Below are 22,112 nucleotides of genomic sequence, written 5' to 3'. Positions count from 1 at the left end.
TGATAGTTTTGGGTGAGAATAAAAAGCCTAGACATCTAGGGAATATGAGCATTATTTACAAAGCAATATTCACTACTAATTTACTGAAGCTCTTTGACATGAACTCAAAATAAGTAACCTGATTCCATATTGCAGAATGTGCTGGTTATAATTCTTCATATTTCTTGTACAAATGGTATCTGTTTTGGTCTGTCCAGATATTCTTAACTCATCCTGCAGGGTTGGTTTTGGTAGGTTTTTTCTTTTTCCTTTTTTTTTTTTTTCCCATTTATTTAGCTAGCAAGGATGTTCAGTGCTGTTGCTTGGTTTGTGAAGAGAAATGCTCTTAACTTCCACAAAAATCTTTTCCCCTCTCACTCCCCTCCTTTCTCATATACTCCATGCATAGATGAGCTGGAGGCAAATCAAAGCTATTTATAGTTTTCAAAACAGATTTTGGTAGAATCCAGTGTGTGTATAACATCTGCAAAAATTATGTGAAGACTGTCCCTTACCTGGAGAGCCTTATGGGACTGATTTATGAGGAACTGCTTAATATTGTGGTTAACTTGATCTACTTTGGCTAAGAAGCGTCTGAGAGGAGGCAAAATTCTGTTAAGGATGGATGAGTGTTATTTAGGAGAAAACAAGTAAATATCATAACATGAAATTAATTAAGTGAAGGTTCAGAGTGAATCTTGGGAAGTATTTCCTGCCTTGGAGATGTGTTTGGGGAATGGTTTTCCAAAGAGAAAAGATGCGAGTACCATCATTTGGAATGCTTCACAATAATCTGGTCAGAGTCCTAGTGTGTATGTAAATAAGGAGAATAATCCTGCATGGCAAGGAGATGGACTGGATCATCTAACAAGTCTAGTCCATCTTCTGTTGTTTATGATTCTGCTTGACCTCTGGCAGCGTGGAGCCTTGGAAGCCTGTGTCAATTCATGAGCTCTGGTAGGCTATTCATTAGCATGCCGTTTTGCTGCTGTTAATGTGTGACAAGACCGGAGATGTGCAAGACCACTTCCAGTCTGGAGGGTAGTTTCTAACAGGTAAATATTTTCTGTATCCTGCCAGGATAGCGGAACTTGAAGTTTCTGATGAAAATGACATCAATTGGGATTTACTAGCTGAAGGATGGAGTAGTGTACGCTCACCACAGTGGCTCCGGAGTAAATGGTGGACCATTAAAAGACAGATTGCAAACCACAAAGATGTTTCATTCCCTGGTAATGTACTACTTGCACACTTGTCTTATAAAAGCTCCTTTCACAACTGTCAAAGGAATAAGGCTGCATTTTGTTCTCTACTTAAAGCAGTGGTTACCAAAGAGCACGTTGCTCCATTGCTGGAAGTTACTGGCCCCTTGGATCTGCTGGCTGAATTGCTCCTACAAGCAATCCTTAAGTGTTTTGGTCAAAAAAAGCCAAGCTGATATATGCAACTAAACAGGAGCAGAATTTTCCAACTCCCCTCACTTTGTCTAAAGTGGGAGCATGTATATAAGCAGCTCAGCTGGTAGATATCAGATGATGCTGATCTTTGGTATGGAGGGCAGTGACCTCTTCAGGTGGAAGAGTGTGTATCACTCTTGTATGCAGCCTAACTGTCACCTCAGGTTAGATCTGTTACCTTTACAATGTTAAAATGTAATCTGTTTTGAGGTGGTGAACCTTAGCTTTACTAGCTGCACAGTGAGGGGGAAGGGAGGAATCGGGGGTATAAAGCTCCCCAGATAAGTCCCTCATAGCATTTTCTCTTTCTTGGCTGGAGAAACTAGTGCCTGAGCCAAACAGTATTTCAGACTCCGTGACCTTCAGTCCTCCTTTTCTCTGTTTTGGGGAGAGGAAAAAAAATGGAGAGATTAGCCATGATGACTAATGAATGTCATAATGAAAGGTGTAATTTAATGGACACTTGCTGTGGTCATCAGTGTGGTTATATATTAGTCATGCCTGGAGGCTGCAGTTGAGAGGGTAGCCCTGTTACACTTACCATACATTAATAGGCATTCGTTGCATCGAATAATTCATATTATAAATACACTGCTGAATCAACAGGCTCCACTGTCTTTCCCCGAGACAGAATGTCATGCTCTCAGGAGTGGGAAATGTTTAAGCAGTTTGCTGTACTGAATGCTAGAAAAGCAGAGGCCTCAGCTTTTGTCACCTTATTTACATCAACCACTCCCTCAGTGGGACCAAAGTGATCATAGGGAAGAAAGGTGGGTGGGCTTATTGGTGCGATAGGCCACTTCGTGCACAGACTGAGAATTGTAGTGTAGCCACTGCGAGATTCTCTCTTGCTCCGTATTTCCAGTGACATTTCTGTCAACCTTTTGAACAAGTCCGCTTCCACGTTTTGTAAAATTAGAAGGTTTATTTCTGATAATAGCATTACACAACTAGTGATACTGGCACTTGATTGTAGCTTGGGTATATACCATACCTGGTTGTAGAGAGGTCCATATTTTTATGAGCTTTTCTTTTTTTTTTTTTTTTTTTTTTTTTTTTAATTTTTTTTTATTCAAGCATTCTAAAATGTCTAGGTTCCTTGAGAAAATCAAGTTCACTCTGATAGTTGACTGTAATTTTATGTATGTGCTAAATTTCTAGTTGATAAATCTCTATAAATTGTTTAGGTTCCAAATTCAGAAGGATTTTGATTACTTTTTTCATCTTGGATAAATCTCACATGCAGCGTTTCAGACATGCTTTAGCGTGAGCGTTCTTTCTCTCAGTGCTGATAAAAGGTCTTAAACAACTCCATGAGAACCAGAAAAACAATCCAGGGCACCTGCTTTCGGAGAACAAGTCTGGAAGTGGATTACCAAACACAAACTCCAGTTCGGGGGTTCAGCATGTGCAGATTCGAGTGGCTCGCTTAGAGGAGAACGCAGGAAACGCACCAAGCCCTATGGCAGCTTTGCAGATTCCAGTCCAGATTACACATGTCTGTAAGTAGCTGAAACAAATGACTCGCTGTCCTCTAATGAAACCTAAAGCTTTCTTATGTTAAGATGGTGAAGGAGGAGTGGGCATGTCTTACATGATCTTGTTAATTCTGCTTTGGTCTTGCCGTAACTTCAGATTAAGGATTTCTGGGTTCCGTTTGCCTGTTTCTAACTTCGTTAAGCAAATGTAGGTGTTCCTGTGACAACAGTAGCAAGAAGCTGCAACTGGAGCACCTGGACATAGGAGTTGTAGGTGCCTGTCTGTGTGCATGCACACAAGGGTGTGCCATATAACATGTTCTTTGGAAAGGTACACAAACCTCTTAATGAAGGTGCAGTATGTATGTTCATTCCTTAAGTTTCTGCTAGTAGCTCTTGTCTAAACCAGTATCATGTACAAGATCTTTTGTGAAATATGTACACTGCTGTCCCTAAGTTTGATGAAGGACCCTGACAGGGAAGGTGAGGTTTTTTCTAGCCCTGCTTCTCATTGTGCAGTTATTTCTAGGCACAAACACTGTAGAAAGTATTAGCTGTCAAGTCACACTGATGTTAAGCTCATGATCTGCTCTAACCACTCTATTCTTTTTTTAAGTTGGTGCTTCTCATGCTCTTAAGGATCAACTTTGCTCATTTATTACCAGGTCTACTTTGACTGTAGTGCTTATTGCTTGGTTTTGTAACTCATTAAGTAATTCCAGTCACTCCAATCCAGTCACCCCATATGCAGCCAGTCATCTCTGTTGTGTAAGATTTTGCATTGTTTGCCATTTGTGAGTTTTATTAGGGAAGATTAGTGCCTCAGTCATGCTTACTACAAAATTAATCAGGCTAAGAAATGATTCTTCAGAGTACGACTAGATAGGCATTTGCTAAACAATTTTCTGTTTATAGTTTCATTAGATTAGCCCATCTTAATCTACTTATTAAGTGCCATCTTCATTTTATCTGGTTTATTTTTAATTAGAATGACATGCAACACCAAGCCAAGAACATTTTGTCTGTTGTAATATGTCAGCAGTCTCAGACTTTTAGCCAGGCTTGGTCAAAGCTGTTGGGTTTCGATGAGCAGGCAAGATGCGCTGGTGTTCTGTAACCTTTAGTCCTTTCTGAAATGAATCCTGAAACAGTTATTTTGTGATGTCAGTTGCCCCTGTCTGCCTAACAGGCCTTTTTCCCCATTTTAGTCTGCTTTCCTGAAGAATTTCTGTTTATGTAATCAAAGTGAATTTTGTATTGTGTCTTTCCCAGTCCCATGAGGGCTGAACCTATTAGCCACTCTCAGCTGCATTTGATAGAAGGCTCAAGGTTTCAAAGGGATAATATCTGTAAGCTTTATGAGCACAACTGGCTAGGTAACAGAGAGGCCACACTTTGCAGCTGTCTGCTGCTAGGTGCCAGGAAATCTGCAGCAGGAAACCTTGAACATGCCACTACAACAGTAAAATCTTTAAAACTGGAGCTTCTATCTTCTTCAAAGACCAGAATTACTCTGTTTTGAAGACAGAGAGTCTTGAGATGGCCAGGTTTGGAGCTTGGAGCTCTGCTGTTGTCATGTAGGTCTTTTGGCCTTTCGGTATTTATGGAATTAGTGGGTAATCCCAGGCAGATTACTAATTTGCCTGCATCTTCCTGGAACTTGTGAGGGTTGTTTTTTTAAGAGTAAGTAAAAATTACAATTATGGTTTTGAATAGGTTTTATGATATTTTATAAAGCTTTCCGTACGAGTTGTTTTGGACCTGGTGATCTTGAAATGTCTGATACGTAAACTGTTTTTGATGCTTCTCTTTGTGACTTGTGGAATTAATAGAGATAATTGCATAGATAATTACACACTTGTGATAAGAATACTTAGAGCTTTTATACACTGCAGTTATAACACACAAGTTAGGCAAATGTCTTGTGGAGCATCTGATATTTCATCAGTGGTGGACATGGTGGAAGGCAGAAAAGGTTAAAAATACAAAAAAATGGGAAAGACAGCAATATTAAACCTGACACCAGTTTAAAACAAGTAATATATGATCCAAAGGATATCATTACACCAGAACCTCTTAGAAATCTCATTACAAAAAGTAATTAGATAATGTTAGATAACTTTATTTTTCTGCTTTTATCCCTGCGCACTAAAACTGTACTTTCTTTTGCTTTTTTGGATTGTAGAATGCCCTCTTTAAATAGTATTGTATCTTGGGTAACAATTAGAGAACCTTGATATTAGGATTGCAGCAAGTTTTCTTTTTCCTCTTACTGGAATTAACAGTACCCTGCTATATATTAATTGTAGTATGTTATGCTCTCTGCAAGGCTGAAACATTTTGGTTTATATACTTTCTTTTTTTCCTTCTTTTTGCAGCCTCAACCGATTCCCCTGCAGCTACTGTTGACTCTGAGACAATAACACTAAACAGTGGAACACTACAGACCTTTGAGATTCTTCCAGTAAGTAGCAGAAAACTGGTATTTGTTACTGTTCTTTCTTTTAATTACAGACACTTCTTAGACTATGGAACGGTGTATTTTCAAAAGAAAATAGTTCTCCAGTGGAAAGAGGAAGTTAAGAGATCTAAAACTTAAAAAGTTCAAAGCAAAATATGTTTCTAAAAGTGTAATTCATTAGGGCTGTGGCGTAAAATGTGAATTGCCGTTAAATGCTTTAAATCTGTCTTGATGCCTTACTGCTATGAAGTTTTCCTTTGTGCTTGTTTGGCTTTTTTTGGTTGAAATCTTACATAACGGAGCCACAGGAAGCTCCCAGCAAGTACAGATTCTCTCAGTTCCATTGTACTGTAATTTATAGCACAGTTTCTCTTTCAACTCAGTGTTAAGAGTAAGTTGAATTTCTTCCTTTCTTATGTTGCACAGCATAATACAGTCCTGCTTGACTCTTACTTAGCATTAATACTTGCCCTGGTAGCCTAAGGCAATGTATGAGTTCCTCTCTACTTTTTGAGTGCAGTACAGCAGTCAGCACAGTAGGGTTGGATTTGTTTATTTGTTTTCCAGGGAAGTTATAGTTAGGGTAGCTGATGTAAATAAACACGCTCTGGGCACAGCCCAGGAAGACAAGTGTGCTTGGATATTAAACTTGGGTTGTCTTTTGTAGTCTTTCCATCTCCAGCCGACTGGAACACCAGGTACATACTTACTGCAGACAAGCTCAAGCCAAGGCCTTCCTTTAACACTGACAACTAGTCCTACCATGACCCTAACGGCTGCTACTGCTCCAGCCTCCCCAGAACAGATCATAGTTCATGCCTTATCGGTATGTATTGTGAGCAGTGAAACGACTGGAGTTTGGGCAGTGGGGGAGGGGAACATCATAATGCAGGCCTCTGTATGTGCATGTTAGATTTGCAAAGCAGTTCTTAAGTCATAACAGTGTTACTTTGCTTAAAACACTGAAGAGTGAAAATTTCTTTTGTTTTTTTTTTTTTTTTAATTTTTTTTAGCAAGCAACTTCCAAGTTGCTTCAAAACTTAGCTTAGTGAGCAACTTAGTTCTCTCTGTGGCTGAGCATGTTGTCTCCATCTAGTGGCATGTTCCACAGCACGACAAATACTGCAGTTTCCTGATGTTTTCAGTGACTGACAAATGAATATTGGTGTTCACAAAATTTGTATAGTAGTGATAGTATACTTTTTATTAGAGGGAGGGAAGAGGAAACAAACTGGGGATTGAATAACAAAAGTGATGCAAAACTCGGGGAAAAACTGATCTTTTGAATCTACAGTGACCCTCACCTGAACGGTTGCCTCTTTCACTTTAAGTATTTACTGTATTTGTGACTCAAAGAACAGTTGACACCAAATTCAGTGTACAAATTCATTGTTTAGGGCCAGGAAAGGTTGACAGATGATCTGGGCTGACATACTATATATATAAAACTCTAAATTACACACAGTAATGAGTTCTTTGAATCCTTTTGCTTTTATTTGCTGAAAGATTTGAAGAAACTTTGTCTATGAGAATACAGAAGACTTGAAGATACTTTGAGAATACAGAAGTCTCTGACATTTTTTGGTTTTTGTTTGTGTCTCTTTTTGCAAATACTGCTTACAGCCAGAGCATTTGTTAAATACAAGTGACAATGTCACAGTGCAGTGCCACACACCAAGTGTCATAATCCGCACTGTTGCTGCTGAAGATATCTCCTCATCTGTCACTCAGGCAGAACTTACTGTTGATTCAGACATTCAGTCGGCTGACCTGACAGATCCTGCCGATACCCTAGAAACAAATACTTTCCCAGATGATATCCATCAGTCCAAGTTGAGTGATGAAGAACAGTCAGCCTACAATGAAGATGATGCCTCCAAATTCAGCAGCAATAGCAGTGAACTGATGGATGGAATTATAGTAAGAACTGTGGAGGAGATTTCAGATGCCAGCCTGAAACAGGAGGAGGATTCTCACTCTGATTTACCCAGCACTTACGTTACTGAGGTAAGGGAGTGCATGATAGTCGATATATTCCCCATTTCTGCATGGAGAATAATTTCATTGCATCGTTGACCTTTATGTGAAGGTATTCATGTGAAATATGTCAGTGATTTGACATATATTGTAGTTCAGGTTTTGTTCAGATCCTCTATCCTTGAGTTTCATTAATATGTTACAGGTGTGAAAGTGTAGCGTTTAATTTGGTACTAAGCTTATATTTTACTTCAGCTGGAGCGCTGAATACCTCACTATGGAGTTGCTTCACTACTCAGGGTACTTTTGCATGATGACTATGGAAAGCGGGAATATTAGTGGCACTGAACCACTGAGTTCCCTTCATCTGATTACTATTTGATGCTCTTACTTTAAGATAGACTGTCAATTGTCCAACCCTGCATACTTTACAGGTAGATGACTGCTGAGCAAGGGAGGTGCAGTAGAGTATTTAGGTTTTGGTCTATGAATCTAACAACATGCTTTGAGGTGCATCACAGTTTCCATTTTTGAGGACTTCTATTAAACATACTTACAGTTAAGTATCTGTAAAATTGGAATTTGAAGCATTTAAGCTATTTCTGGCCTCAGTTTTACTCAGCTACAACACTTGCGATGCAGAAGTGAGTTTATCCAAATGATTTCAGGCATTTGGATTGTTTATACTCAATTCTTCCATTGTTCAGTTGCTGGAGCTATGATAATGAGTAAGTCAAGGAAAACATATGCTAAAAAGAAGGTAACTGTCTTCAGCGGGTAGAAAATACCTCTTTCCTTAGAAGCTTGATTAGGTTAGGCCGTGGGAAGAGATGAGTTAGATTCAAATACCCCATCCTGTTCTCTAAAACCCTGTGCTGTACTGTAATTCTGCTTTATCAGTCTTGAAAATCCATTGTTGTTAGGCTTTGTCTTTGAAAAAGATCATAACAGACACTGCGTATCCATTATGCTTTCACAAAGAGGATCTTTGTACGTCTCAACAGTCTGCTACTACAGAAGTGTTTGAATACTGAATACATCCAAAGCTGGGGATTACGCTTCCGTTTTCCTCTCTGTTGTCTCATGGTTGACATAGTTGTGATAGGATTCTCACCAGTTCAGACATCCCATCAGCTTTCTACTCAGTTTAAAATTTCAGCTTTTCAAGGTAGAATTAGTAAACTTTCACTATAAACCTAGTTCCTAATTAAACTTCGTAGAAATCACTTATGGCTAGCAGGATATAAAGAGGAACTAAACTTTTTTTTCTATTCAGAAAATGAAACTGATTTTGTAGTTCTAATTTGCCTTACACTTCTAGTCAGACTCAAGTTTCATATGTGTATTTAAATTCTAGGAAATAGTAAACTGTGAGTGATTCTAAGTGAAAAGTTACTCTAGAAAGACATGCTTAAATTTTGCTTTCCTTAAGTCTGTGTTATTTTGATGCACTTGCCAGTATTGTCACTGTGGGTGTGGGTACTGGGAAGCAGGCAGTCATGCTGCAGGGTTTTATTATTTCTGCCTGGGAAAGGTGCCCATTTGCTACAATGGCTGCTTTAATTTTTCACACCTCCCCTTCCTAGTTTCAAGCCTTGCAACATACTGCTTATCGTGGGCAGTTTCAGCTGTGCTCTCTGCGGAAAGCTGCTTTTGCAGGTCAAGCATACTGTGCTTTGCATGAATGGGTACACATTTGGACCAAGTCTTAATTCAGAGCTGCAGCACAGGTAGTCAACTCCTTTTCAGCAGCACCAGGGAAGGGGTTTTAAGGCAGTTGCCTTTGCAACAACATTGTGAAACTATGTAGGGAAACAAGTTTTCATAAAAAAACTAGATGAAGGAACTTCAGGATTTGCTTGAACAGAGAGGGCTGTAACCTCTCCCACACATTTCATGCTCCCTTCAAAATCCGTGATAAATCCAGGTGCCTTCTGCTAGCAACATTTGCTAGCATTCTGCATCAGTGATTCCTGAAGCTTGAACAAACCTTACACATCACATGCAAAAACTGGAATGCAAGTACTTCTGCTTCTTCTGGCAGTACTATGTAGATGTCTTTTCACTGTGTTTGCAGAACCAGGAGTCCACCGGAGTGTGCTGTGACACTAAACCGGACGTATTACTGCCATTCCAGTACTAAAAAAGCCAGGGAACAGGCAGCAGCAGCAGTTATTACAGGACTAGAAGAGAGCAGGGATATTGACAACTTGTACCTGGAAAGAATCAGTGTGTTTCCAATTTTTTGATACAATGAGGGTCATATACAAAATTTGGATCCAATTTACGGTCAGCAAGTGACAAGGGCAAGCAAGGCACAGAAGTTAAAATAGGTCTTTTGAGCTCTCTGTTCAGTAGTTAAAACTTGACACAGAAGCTGTGAAACTATTAAGTTCAGCTAAAGCTGTTGCATTTGTGGAGCTGGTTAGTACTATAAAGGTATTGCTTCAATTTCTCAGAACATCTAGACAGCAAGTAGTGGAAAAGCTTAATTACTCCTCTTTATAGACAAAACATTTGACTTAAAAGCGATAAAATGTTCTTGTCATCACCAATATTTTATCACCACCGTGCAGCCTCTCCTTTCTTCTCCTCCTGCTCTCATGCTGCTCACAGGGTAGAATTCTTCTCATCTTGGTTTTAGATACCTGCACTAGGATGAAACATGCCCTATAAATGCTGGAGTAAACTAGCTCTGATGCTAACATTTCAATTTAATGAGATAAAATTGAATTTAAAACTGCTGAGTCAAGCAGGTTTTGCTGTTTATGCTACCAAGAGTATACTCTGATGTCCTATTCCTTCTGTGTTGTGCAGGAGCTGGGTTCTCCAACAATAGAAGAACAAGTTGACCAGCCTACAATAGATGATGAGACTGTGCTTATTGTTCCTTCTTCCCATGGTTTTATCCAGTCAACAGATGATATAGACAGCGAATCAGTCTTGCCCCTGACAACTCTAACAGGTGTGACAGTCCCTTCATACGGTTGATGCTGGAGCCAGGTTCATTAAAGCAGTGTGGCACTTAGGATTCCTGTAAACACCACTTTATAGATCTTTGCGTTCTCTTAAATAATTTTCCATGTCATCGCTATGCAAAAGCAGCTTGGTTACCCACCTGGTATCAGCAGAAGTAGAAGAAAGTCCCACTTAACTTTGTGGGAAAAGCATTAGAACAGCAGCTGCTTCATCACTTGCTGAGCTGTTTCCATCACCCTTGAGCCTTGAATTAGTATGCGTAGGCTAATAAGTAACTCCTCCTTTAGTGTGCATTTCTTCATCCCTGGTACTTGAATGAAATGTCTTTCTTTGAGAGAAGACCAGAGCCATCAGAAATGCACTTAAGGCCTCTCAGGGTGAGGGGCTGGGCTGCTCAGGGCTGTGTTTGCACAGCACTCACCTGGAAGGGCTTGCTAGCTTGTGCCATGCTTCCCCATGCCAAGTCACCTCAGACTTGGAAGCAGCGCAGATACATTCTCCCACTGCTGCACCTAACAAATACTGCTTTCCAGAGGAAGGATCTCCTCACAGAGCCATCAAAGGGTCAGCGCTAGGCCTGATACAGTAGTACCTGATGAATCCAAACGTGAGTTACACTGGTTGAATCCATATTAGTTGTAGCTTACCTTGAAACTAGAAATTGAGAGCTGCCTAGTTTGAGCAATATTGCTTAAAATTGGTTAAAATTTCAGGCTGCATTTTCTGTCTTCTAACTGTGTATTTTATATCTTGTTATAATGACACAGTAAATAATAGCTATAATGTACTATGCCTCTTGACAGATCCTATCCTACAGCATCATGGAGACGGGTCACACATTATCGGCTCGTCGCTGGGCAGTCCTGACTTGGAAGATTCAAAGGATGTTGAAGATTTAGTGAGCTGTCACTGAGAAGCAGTAATCGTGTCCATTTTCTATTGACCATGTTTGCATTGTGAAATTAGTTACAACCCTGTGCCACATTTCCAAAGAAAGCAGTCAGTCTGTATCTTTAAGCAGAAACTTCCAGTTTGAAATTACTACAGTGCACTTTCTCTGCTCAGGCTATTTACCTCATTTATAAAGGATTACCGAGCAGCCAGCGAAGCCTGATGTACTGCGTCTCAGCCAGGGTGTTTCGGTGTTTTAAAGAACCTCTGTTGCAGTGCTCACTGCTAGGATCCACGTGGTCAGTTCTGACCTGACTTGGTACTGGTGTGCTGAACTGCACATCTGGAAAACTGGACAGAAGTCAAGGGTTGTGGACTGTAGCCTTTTAGTGCCGCAGCAAGAATTAGTTTGCACATGTTCCATGAAGAATGGGTGAAGATTTCTGCACTTACTGACTCTTGTAATACATGGAGTAAGAGACTGTTACATTTCAGGACGGAATGTATTCCATCAAAGACTTCAGGGAGCGTGGGCAGCATCATGAAGAAATGGTCTGTATTCCCATCTCATCTGGCTTGTTAGTACAACTACAGCATAGGAAGAAGACACAGATGCTTATGAGACTTCCCTGGGTCTGCTTGTTCCTGAGGAGCCCGTTGCTGGCAACGGACAGAGCTCAGAAAGATCACTTGTGGGAAATCTGGGGTTTTTTTACTTGTTTCTTTTCCTTCTTCACTACAGCAAGCTGAATAAAAAGGGAAAGGGCTATAAGAAAGGGAAGCTACTGGGACCCAGCCAGCCTCCTCCCCCCACAAGCTTGTAACTTCTTTGAAGATTGTTGTGAGTAGGCTGGAACATTTGTCTCTTCTCATTGTTTACATGACACTACCAGCCACCTCTCCAGAGGTGATTTATGCAGCAGGTTAGTAGGTGGGGGGTGGCGTGGAGGTGGCAAAGCCTTGGAGAAGTAGCTCTGTGAGAATTTGGGCATAGGGCCCTGAGGCAAAGGAAGGCAATTTATTTCTACACAAGGGTTTGAAACAGGACACTAGGCTGAGCAGCAGCCTGTTAGCTAGGGATAGAGAGAAAAAGCTATAGAAACTAAAGACTCCTGTATAAATTATTTTATTTATTTCTGTAATTAGCTCTTCATAATCAAGAGTTGGTCTTTTTCAGTCTGTGGTTTTGTTAATGTGAAAAATAAGTTGTAGTTTCAAATGGTTGCCTAGGGAACAGAAATAATTGTATATTCAGTTTAAAGGAAATAAAGAGTATTTGTCTTACGGAACTGTAAGATGCCATTTATTTAAACTGCTACCGATCCTTGCAATGCTGCAATTTATTTGTACAGTAGTAAAAAAATGCAATTTTTTCCAAAATGAAAAAGCTTGTGCCATTCTGAAACATCAGTACAACTGGAATGTTTAAGTGCAACAGTAGCTCTTCAAAAAAAAGCAGAATGTCACGTCTTACGGCAATAATTCTCCCCAACAAGAGGGACATTACATATACATTTACATGAAAATCATGTACTGATTTATCCTTGCACAACCCACTTCTTTCCTCTCAGTCTGACTGTCCTCAGATGTCTCAAGTAGAGCTGAGAGTTGAGCTGAAAGCAGTCTGACACAGTAGCATCACTGCTGTGTATTCCCAATGTCCATCATTTACCCACTTCATGGAAGTACAGGTTGGCACATATACATAACATGACAATAGAAAATAATATATAGTAAATTAGGTTCCTGAATTTAGGTTCCAGGTCTCCTTGTCGATACCAGTAGATCTAGAAGAGAGGAGGAGTTTGTATTACTTTAAAATGCCAGGTACTTCAGAGGAGACACTGTGGTAACTGAAGTGGCAACTTCTGGACCTTTTTATTTTTTCTGTAAAACAACCCAGCTTCATCTGACTAGAGAGGACTAGGTGCAGAGTTCGGATAATTTTCTTAACAATTAAGAAATATCACCTGTTTTCTTAGCATGCTATGGTGGAACCCACAAACAAAAAAATTGGCAAGGTGTTTCTCCCCAAAACAAGGCTGTTGGTTTGTGAAGCTTGGGTGCCAGATCAGCTGCAAAGACATGGGTTGTCTTGTCAGCTCTGTTTTAGACGGTGGGTGGGTTCAGTGGGGGTTTTTAACACTCAGAACTGGCTGTAGCCATCAAACCCTGGTTGATGAGGACAAATGTCAGGTTTCACACTACACAGTCTTTCTTGTGCAGAGTCACAGCTACCAGCTGTAGAACTACAAACTGGTACTGACCAGGCAAGGCAGAACAACTTCCCAGATTACCCAGCGGCAAGGGGTAGGCGCCGTGACCGTTCCAGGTCACAGCTGGAAGGAGGAGAACGCTCTTGAATATGACAAGCTACAGCAGAGGCAGGAGCCACTGATGCCCATGGCAGGGGGGCTGGACCAGATGATCTTTGAAGGTCCCTTCCAACCCAAACCGTTATATGAACTCTGACCTGCCAGTTCCCTTTGCTGCTGCTGGGGACCAACTCCCCGGGGATGCCGCATCTGCTGAGTAGAGGAACCTCTGCTACAACCCTGAGGAAATGCCACCCACTGTAGCTTCCTGCCACTGCAGCTCACCCCCTGTGCCTGAAAGGCCACTGACTTCTGCAGGTGCCTGGCTGGCCCCACCACTTCAAGTGTTTTACTCCGCCCCTAGTCTTCTGTAGCACAATCCATCTCCAAATTCCCATCTCACTGCTCTGCTCCCAGGTTTCTTTTTTTATGTCTCCACTGGCAGCTACAGATGGCATTGTCACAGAGGTGACAAGTCATGCATCACAGCTGGTCTGCAGAAGGTGGCTCAGTTCACACACTTGCTCTGCAGTAAATATGAAACTAGTTACCACTCCTTTGTTGTCAACTTGTTTTATGGAGGCTTTAGAAAAGCTTTTCTAGGAGAATGCAAAAAAGAAGGTAGCACCACATAAAGCTGATTTTAGTCAGATTTCATCCTCAGTCATATACTCAAAAGCTTGCACAGCAAATGTCACTGTACTTACAAGTATGCCAGCAGAAATGCAACACAAGGAGATGCAGAAAGCAAAAAATATATTCACAGGTTTTGGAGGTAGTTGCGGGAAGACAAACGCACTGATTAGAGTGACCTGTATGGAGGAAAACAAAGATTAAGTCTTTGCTCTCACCTGCCATCAGAGCTTCCATGAGAAGAGGCTTGCCCTGACAGCTGGCGTACCACAGCTCGCATCCAGCTCTGCACATCCCTCCCTGCTCTTTAACTCCCACCCTGCGACGAGCTTGAGGGAAATGTAAAATTCTGGAGGAAAATCACTTTGACGCAACTGCAGACTTAGAGGCGGAAGAAAAAACAACAAATCATGAAAGCTTCACTACTCTGGCTTGTTGCTAGAACCATCCTCCAAGTCCCCATAGAGCCAGCAGGCACAGGCGTGCATGCTGCCTGTGTCGGAGCATCCCTTCAGCCAAGCTTCCCACCAGCTGCCACCTCAGCTCCCCCTCTGCCTCCCTGCACCTGGGCTTTCTACAGTGCTGCCACCACGGACCGCAGAACTGCTGCTCTCCAGTCGCGATGGCGTTGTGTTTGTCTTCAAAGCTTGGGGAAAGCATAGCTCAAGACAAAGTGACACACTTTGGAAAAACTCCTATAAACCATAAATAGAGGGAAATAATAAATAGAAGGAAATAAAGAGAAGCAAACATGTTCTCCTGGGTCATAAGCACTTTGTCACCACACCCAGCCTCACGTTCAGCTGGGATGTACAGTCTGCCCATTGACTTGGGGCTTTTTATTGTGCAGCGAGATCTTAAAACATGGCTTTAAAAAAGGTATTCACCTTCTCCTGTTGTCAGAGTCTCAAAAGACAGAGGTACCCCAAAGTGACTACCTGGGCCCCAAACTACAGTGAAGTTTTGCCTCCCATTTTGGGGAGGAACTCTGGGGTTTCACCCCAGCACCTAAGGGAGGCATGAAACATGAGATGGGATGGGAGATACTTACTACAAGCAGCAAGGATGTTAAGCCGCCAACAACTAGATTGATGACTCTGTCCTGAAAAAAAAAGAAGACAGTTACACACATGCCTTGCCAAAAAAACACCCAAACCCCCACGTAAAACAGACCGGTAACCAACAACGTTGAGAGCACCCCATCAGCCAGGACCCACGCTATCCCCAGCAGCACCATCAAGGCTCCCCTGGTCAGCTCTGTCCTGCAGGAGGGTTTCCCTTCCTCTGACTCCATGGACCTCCGGGAGGTTGTACTGGCCAAGTCCTTGTGCAGCAGGTTTGCTCACTTGCAACCGGCTTCTTCGCTACAGCTGAATCAATTATAGTTATCCAAATGAATTTTAAAAGAAATTTTAAAAATGGGAATGCACAGACAGAGCTTGTCAGAAAACGTTGTTGAGGCTTGTTTTAGCCTCAGTGCCTGAGAGTAAACACCTTGATAGTGCCTTCGGTGGGAATTTGTGGGCTGCTGGCAGGAAGGCGAAGTGTTCCCTGCACCCCAAATGTTCCTCCTCTAACACCAGCAGACCTGAGGGTGCCTACTTGGAGAGACAGATTTCACACACACAGAGACTTCTTTCTGCTGCTCCCCATCGGCACAAAACACTTAGTGGGAAAAGACAACCTTTTTGCACCTGGGAAGAGGTATCCCTCGGTGTCAGCATCGCGGTCCCACCCCAGATGTCATCAGGGCAGGGACTGGCAGTGACACTGGGTGCTCAGAGGAGCACCCTGGGCAGGACCCCGTACTGACACACTCGCTGCAGCAAGAAATGGCTCGATGCAGAAGGAGAACATTCCCATCCCTGCTGGGAAACCTGCCTCCTACCTTTCTTCATGGTGCTACTCTGAGTACAAACACCTATTGCCGATGTCGGGTTGGGTTGCACACAGACAGGTGTAACGTCCCAGACAGCTGGCTCACCAAATACAACGCTAACACAACAGCTACAGCAGAAAAGACGTGCAGAGAGAAAAACCGCAAAACTTCAGTTAATTATACTGAGAGTCATTAAATAAGTACAGTTAAAGGAAGGTGAGAAAAGAGATCAAGCAGTGAAAAAGCATCTTGCCTAAGACATCGCAGCTGGCAGGCAGGGCAACCCAGGTTTCCCTGCACCTGGTCTCACACCCTTCTTCCCTTCTAGCATTACATTTTGGAAGATGATTTGTAGAGAGAGAAGCTCCAGGTCACGAAGAAATAACTCATGGCAGCAGTGGGGCAGGAGGAGAAAGCAGAGAGCAAAGAGGTGGTGGCAGAGGGCAAAGCGCACTCTTGCAGAAGACCACCAGCCCTGACCCAAGGCTCTTGTGGTCACCCAAGTGGAGCTTGTGGTCCACCCAAGTGGAGCTTGTGGTTCACTAACAGGCAGACGCTGTGCCCTGGTTGTGCTCATCCCCAACGGCAAGGGCCACAGCAAGCAGACTCTTTAAAACCTCTTCAATTAGTTGCCAGCTCCTCTACGTAAAACGAGACCATTTATGCTCCTATAGCTCAGAGACCTCAAGCTGTGGGGGCACGGCAGCGGCTGCAGTAGAGGGGAATTACGCACCTCCATAGGCAACTGTCACCACATCCCCTGCACAAGGTCCTCGCCAGCCAGGCACAAACCCCTTCTCCTCACTGGCCTTTCCACATGTGGTGTCAGCAATACAACAGCAGCTTCTGGGAGCGACCTATGAAGTACCCACCAACAACCCCCAAAAATGAGCTAAGAGAAATATCTCCAGACAAGTAACAGCAGCGACAGGGTGAAATGCAACCATGCTGCCTCCGTAAGAACATATCACAACAGCTCAGCTGGGCTCCTTCACCTAAGCTAAAACAAATTCATTAAAGAACTCAAAGCTAACTTTAACCTGGACAGTATGCGGAGGGGTCTTTACCCCCAAAAGCAACTCTGATGCCAGGAGAGGATGGTAGTTTTGCTCTGCCCTTGCCCCGCAGACCCGATGGAGCCCACCAAGGCGATTTTACGGAGTGGGATCAAAGTTTGTGTTCAGGCTCGGCTCCCCGCGGACAAAAGGGGTGGCAGGAGGTGAGCAGCTGTATCCCTTCTCCCTTTGTGCCATGGGGAGATGGGTTTCGATCGGCGGAGGAAGGGGAGGGAAAGCCAAGGGGCCAGCTGCAGAGCAGCCCTCGGTTGCCACCCTTTACAGCTAACCGGGGGGGGGGAGCGCACAGCCGCAGCCCCCTCTCTGCAGAGGGGCTTGGAGGGCCGGACACATGGTCATCTACCTACGGACAGAATACACCATCCAGAAACTCAGCCATTGTTAGGCTTCTCCCCATTAACTGGAGACTTGGAAGTTAGCAATTTTAAGACTGAGAGAATTCAGCTGTTTTGCCAGGACAGAGACTGCTCTGCCAGGAGAAGACGAGGGCATCAGCCTCAGCAGTGGGACCCGGCACAGGGACCTCTCCTCTCATGCTGCTGAGCAATGGACATTGCGGCAACAGCCGGATCAGGTACGGATGCCATCGGCGGAGTGGCTTTGCCACGTGGCAGCCAGTCCCTGCGGGTCAGGGCATCCCCTTCCCCATGCTTAAACCCATGGTCACTAAAATCTTCCAGTGCACCACTGGCAAAGGAAGGTATTTCAGGATCTGGGGATTAAAGCCACTGATCCTGAAATCCCAGGCTTGGCAAAGCGGCAAGAGGCTGTATTCCCCAGTGCCCGCTGACACCTCAGCCCCAGGCAGCTTAGCACAGCAAAAAGGTTAAAAATACACAAGAGGCCAAGATGGCTAAAGGGATTGGGGATGACAGAGCCTTTCACCTCCGCACAGTGTCTTGAGTACACAGCCCAGCCCCGGCAGCCACTCGTGGCTACCAGTCACACGGAAACGGGCTGTGACAAGCCATGTGTCCTACAAACCATGTCACCCAACTCTTGCAACCAGCACAGCTGATTCAGGGAGGATTTTTCTCCATGCATCAGTATGTATTACGATAGCTGCTAGAGTGATAAATAAATAAATAAATAAATAAATAAATAAATAAATAAATAAAAGCATGCGCACCAAAACAGCGAGCGTGCAGGCTGCTGGAGGGCACCTGCACCGGCACAGGGTGCTCACACACGGACGCTGACTTCTGATACAGCCCAACAGTGTGCAGTGCACTCACGGGGATCGCTATTCAGCCAGCTGGCAGCAGAGACATAGCCAGCTGTTGGCCACAGAGGCAATCAATTCTGTGTTTCAGCACTGTACAAGCTGCATTTCAAAACAGGAGAGTTTCTGCCCTCCTACTCCAGGGAGGGTTGCTGCAGGGGTTGGAGGCACCAGGCTTGTCCCAGGGAGCTGCTGTGGTGCAGAGGTCTCCCTCCAGCTGCCTCTGGGAAAGGGAGACAAGATCAGGAAGCAGGAGGGTGTGATCCAGGATCCTTCAGGACCTGGGTCAGGATTACTTTAAGTAACAGGGAAACTGAGGCAGGACTGAGGATGCACCCACACCACTGTGCCCACTGCACAGTCTTGGACAGTGCGACAGCTTTGCTCTTCACCCCAGTCCAGCTCAGCACTTGGCAACCTTCAAGTTAGCAGCTTGCAGGCTAAGCCCACCGGGAACAAGCTCCCGGCAGAGGCCTGGCCAGGCCAAGGAACAGGCTGGTTCCCTGGAGGGTGGGTACATGGTGGCATCTCTGCAGGCGTGATGGAAAAGCCATTTTTATGCCTTACATCAGCAAGTCCAGATGGCCAGCAGCAACTGCAGCCTGTTGCAGCCATAGGGGATACCTTAATCTAGTGCCAGATTAACTACGTGGAAGAGCAGACAACACACGCTATATGTGAGAAAAGCTGTGCTGAGGACCACGCTGGCCACCCTCCCACTGCAAGACAGGGGACCCTCCCGCTGCAAGACAGGGGGACATGCTCTTGTGCCGTCGCAGGCTCCTCGCTCCCGCCCTGACCTGCTCAGTCTCTTCCTATTGTTTTCTGCTTCCAACCCACAGCAATTAATACCCACCCGCTTATATTTAAATGCTCCCATGACAGAGAAACCCAAACAGCTTCTACTTTGAACTTCTTCCCCAGGAAGTCCTGCATCTGTAATGCTCGGTCTGCTCTTCACCACCTTACCACTTGTGCCTTTGCTTTTCATCATCTCGTACCCGCTCACTCCCAGTGCTGAATCCCCACTGAATCCAGCGCACCTGGCATTCATCAGCATCGTGCTGCTACGCTCCTTCATCTCACCAGTGACTTCTGTGGTACCACCTTGCCCCTCCACTCCACTCGGCTTGGCCGGAGCAGCTGGACCGCAGCAAGGGGAAGGAGGCCAATGCTGCTGCCCAGCTCTCTCGTCCCCATGGAGCAACTTTAGCCCCAAAGCCACCAGCTTGGAGACTGGGAAAGCATAAGAAGAGGGCATCCCCATTTCTACATCCATCTCCAACCGCTGGCAGGGGTGCAAGACCTCTGATGTGGGTGCAGGGCTTCCCGGCGCACGAGCACTGCCCCTGCCCCTGCCCCTCCCCATGGCCTCGTGCCCTGCCCAAGCAGGGGGCTCAGGTTTGCCAGCGCACCAGCCATCACTTGCAGAGACACATAAGCAGAGCCAGGGCAGGGCAGATACGCTTCTCCCAGCAGACCTGCTCCCATTTTAAGGCAAAGTTTAGCTTCATTTCAGAGACACAACAGCTCCGGACCTCAGCAGCATCTGTCTCTAAGCAACCCCAGCGAACCTCAGAAGCAACCACCCCAGGCCAGCACCCAGCACGGCGGTCCCGTGTCCTCAGGCACAGGTACAGCAGAGAGAGGCCATCGGCCAGTGCTGGTCCCACGCGACTGGTGCCAAAAACAGCCCCAGAAGATAGGCAGGGGTGCTGTGCAGGGCACTGGATCCCTGTTTGAGCCCAGAAACTGGAATTAGCATCCCATGTTTATTATTTACTGCTCCTCTTTGAGAGCAGAGCCACAGCTGGAAAAAGATGGGGGTCAGGGATCAAAGGCTTGACCTAGGCTGGAAAGTTTGAGGTTTGCCTGCCAGGACCGCTGCCTGGCTTCAATAGCACGTCCCAGTCCCCAGAAGTCCCCATCCCCAGAAGCTTCCCAAAAGGTTCCCCCGACCAAGGACCAGCCCACGCGACCCCATGTGTGCGCTCTCCATCAGGGCTGGCACCCGTCCCCCCTCACTCCATCCTCCCAGAGGTCCTGCCTGTCCTCCTTCTACCCCACATCATCCTGGTTCCCCCCCCCAAATTTGGCTGGTATAATTTTATTTATATTTTTATGAAAAGTTATCATTTTAGCAGCATTTCCAGTTTCAGCCTGCACCCCTCCACAGACACACGCAGCGATGGGTGACCTCTCCTACCAGGGGACAAACCCCAAGCCACGACCCGCTGGCACCCCACAGGCAGCGGGGGGTGCACACCGCCGGGTACCGCGATTCCCACTGGATCTGGGTGCCGGGCAGCACCCCGGGCCCCCCCGCAGCCCCCCCAAGCAGGCAGCCGAACGCTGCCCGGCTGAGCGGCTTACGGGGATCGGCACCTGAGGAGTCGGCACTGCCGCACGTCAGCAGCGCCGCTGAAAAAACCGCGTAACGACAACCGGGGGGGGACCGAAACCAGCCCCCCATCCCCAGCAAAGCAAGGACCCCCAAAATTGGGTGAGCTTAGCTCAGGGGGCTGCAGCCCTAAGCCCTGGTTTGGGGGGCTGCAGGGCCACATGCACCCCAACGAGGCACACAGCCTGGGGGTCCCCCAGCCCTGGGGCTCCTGCGCCCCGAGCCCCTGCTCCCCAGCAGGGCTCGGGGGGCGTTGGGAGGGGATTATTTGGAAGTTTTTTTCTTTATCGGGGGCGTTTGGGGAGTTTCTTTTTTATTTCAGGAGGAGCTCTTGCCTTGGGGGATTGTTTTGCGGACGGTTGGGTTTGTTTTTTTAAATTTGAGGGGGGGGGGTTGGTTGTTTCGGGCATTTTTAACAGATTGGTTTTGCTCGGGGGCACCGATCAGGCGCAGTTCGGTTTGGGTTTATTTCTTTTTTTATTACTATTTTTTAATTCTACCAATCCAAAGGGTTTCTTTCTTTTGGAATTTGTGGGTCTCCTTTTATGTTTTTCCATGGGGGTGCAGCTTTGTTGTCGCTTTACTGATTTTTGATGCGGGGGGTGGGGCTGAGATATTATTTCTTGTTTTACGTTGGTTTTTTATTTGTTTGCCGGCTCTGGGCAGGTGCCCGGCTCAGGGGCCGGCGGGCCCGGCTCCCTGCGCTGCTCTTCGCGTTTGCGGAGCCCGGGAGCGAGCGGCCGTTATCGGGGGGGGGGGGGGGGGGGGGGGGGGGGCAACTGGGGAGGGCGTTACGGGGGGAGGGGGGGCGCGCTGCTGCTGCATTTCCCTTGCTGGGGTGGGGGGGCTGCTTGGAGCGGGGGGATGGGGGGTCCCTGGGACGGTTTCGGGGTGTTTTTCCCTCACCTCCCCCCCCCCCTTACCCTGGCCGAGGTCTCCCCGAAGAGCAGCCGGTTGTCGGGCCCGCCGGTGCCGTAGCCGCGGGCGGCGAAGCCCTCCATGGCGGGGGGCGCGCCCTCATGCTGCGCCTCCGCGCCCCCCCGCGCCGCCCCGCGCCGCTCCGCGCCCCGCCCCCCGCGCCCAGCCCCGCCCCCGCCGCGGGATGGGGAGGGGAGGGGATGGGATAGGGATGGGATAGGGATGGGGATGGGGGGGCTGCGGCGGGGCCCCTCGCGGCCTGACACCTGCGGGGGTGGGGGGGATGGGGATGTGCGCGGGTGTACGCGCAGGCTGCGCGTATCTGCAGGCGCAAATGAGCATCGCTGTGTCCGGCATTGCGCGGGCGCGGCGCCGCGGGGCCGCCGCGGCTCTGGCCCGGGTGGGGGGGTAAGGCCACCGGCCTGTTACTCGTTGCCTTTATTATT

At 46.0% G+C, this 22,112-nt stretch overlaps 2 protein-coding genes across 4 annotated transcripts in view; one reads left to right on the top strand and one right to left on the bottom strand.

The window, feature by feature from the left end:
- Window positions 1–12,506, top strand: part of DMTF1 (cyclin D binding myb like transcription factor 1) — a 30,625-nt gene extending 18,119 nt beyond the window's left edge. For all 3 annotated transcript variants that reach the window (XM_040594429.1, XM_040594428.1, XM_040594430.1), the window contains 7 exons: window positions 1,060–1,211; window positions 2,723–2,938; window positions 5,293–5,378; window positions 6,043–6,201; window positions 6,999–7,382; window positions 10,170–10,317; window positions 11,135–12,506. In XM_040594429.1, the coding sequence (XP_040450363.1) occupies window positions 1,060–1,211; window positions 2,723–2,938; window positions 5,293–5,378; window positions 6,043–6,201; window positions 6,999–7,382; window positions 10,170–10,317; window positions 11,135–11,244 (1,255 nt within the window). In that variant the 3' untranslated portion in view covers window positions 11,245–12,506. The remainder of the gene's footprint in view (window positions 1–1,059; window positions 1,212–2,722; window positions 2,939–5,292; window positions 5,379–6,042; window positions 6,202–6,998; window positions 7,383–10,169; window positions 10,318–11,134) is intronic.
- A 2-nt stretch (window positions 12,507–12,508) lies between these two features.
- TMEM243 (transmembrane protein 243) lies at window positions 12,509–21,839 on the bottom strand. The gene is made up of 4 exons (XM_040594431.1): window positions 21,672–21,839; window positions 15,222–15,272; window positions 14,245–14,349; window positions 12,509–13,009 (listed from the first exon to the last, which is right to left on the bottom strand). The coding sequence occupies exons 1-4, from the start codon at window positions 21,747–21,749 to the stop codon at window positions 12,887–12,889; spliced, it is 357 nt and encodes a 118-aa protein (XP_040450365.1). The 5' UTR covers window positions 21,750–21,839; the 3' UTR covers window positions 12,509–12,886.
- Between the last annotated feature and the right edge of the window lie 273 nt (window positions 21,840–22,112).

Source organism: Falco naumanni, chromosome 5 (assembly GCF_017639655.2).
Source record: "Falco naumanni isolate bFalNau1 chromosome 5, bFalNau1.pat, whole genome shotgun sequence".
NCBI lineage: Eukaryota > Metazoa > Chordata > Aves > Falconiformes > Falconidae > Falco > Falco naumanni.
The sequence above is the reverse complement of the archived record's forward strand: the minus strand, read 5'-3'. Positions and strand labels throughout refer to the sequence as shown.

Bases quoted from the DNA above. Each gene is read 5' to 3' on its own strand.
- TMEM243 (XM_040594431.1), bottom strand. From the start codon at position 21,749: ATGGAGGGCTTCGCCGCCCGCGGCTACGGCACCGGCGGGCCCGACAAC. The intron at 14,350-15,221 runs GTAAGTATCTCC...TCCTCCATACAG, and splicing joins TAACATCCTTGCTGCTTGTA to GTCACTCTAATCAGTGCGTT. The intron at 13,010-14,244 runs GTAAGTACAGTG...CCTCTCTTCTAG, and splicing joins GCATTTCTGCTGGCATACTT to ATCTACTGGTATCGACAAGG.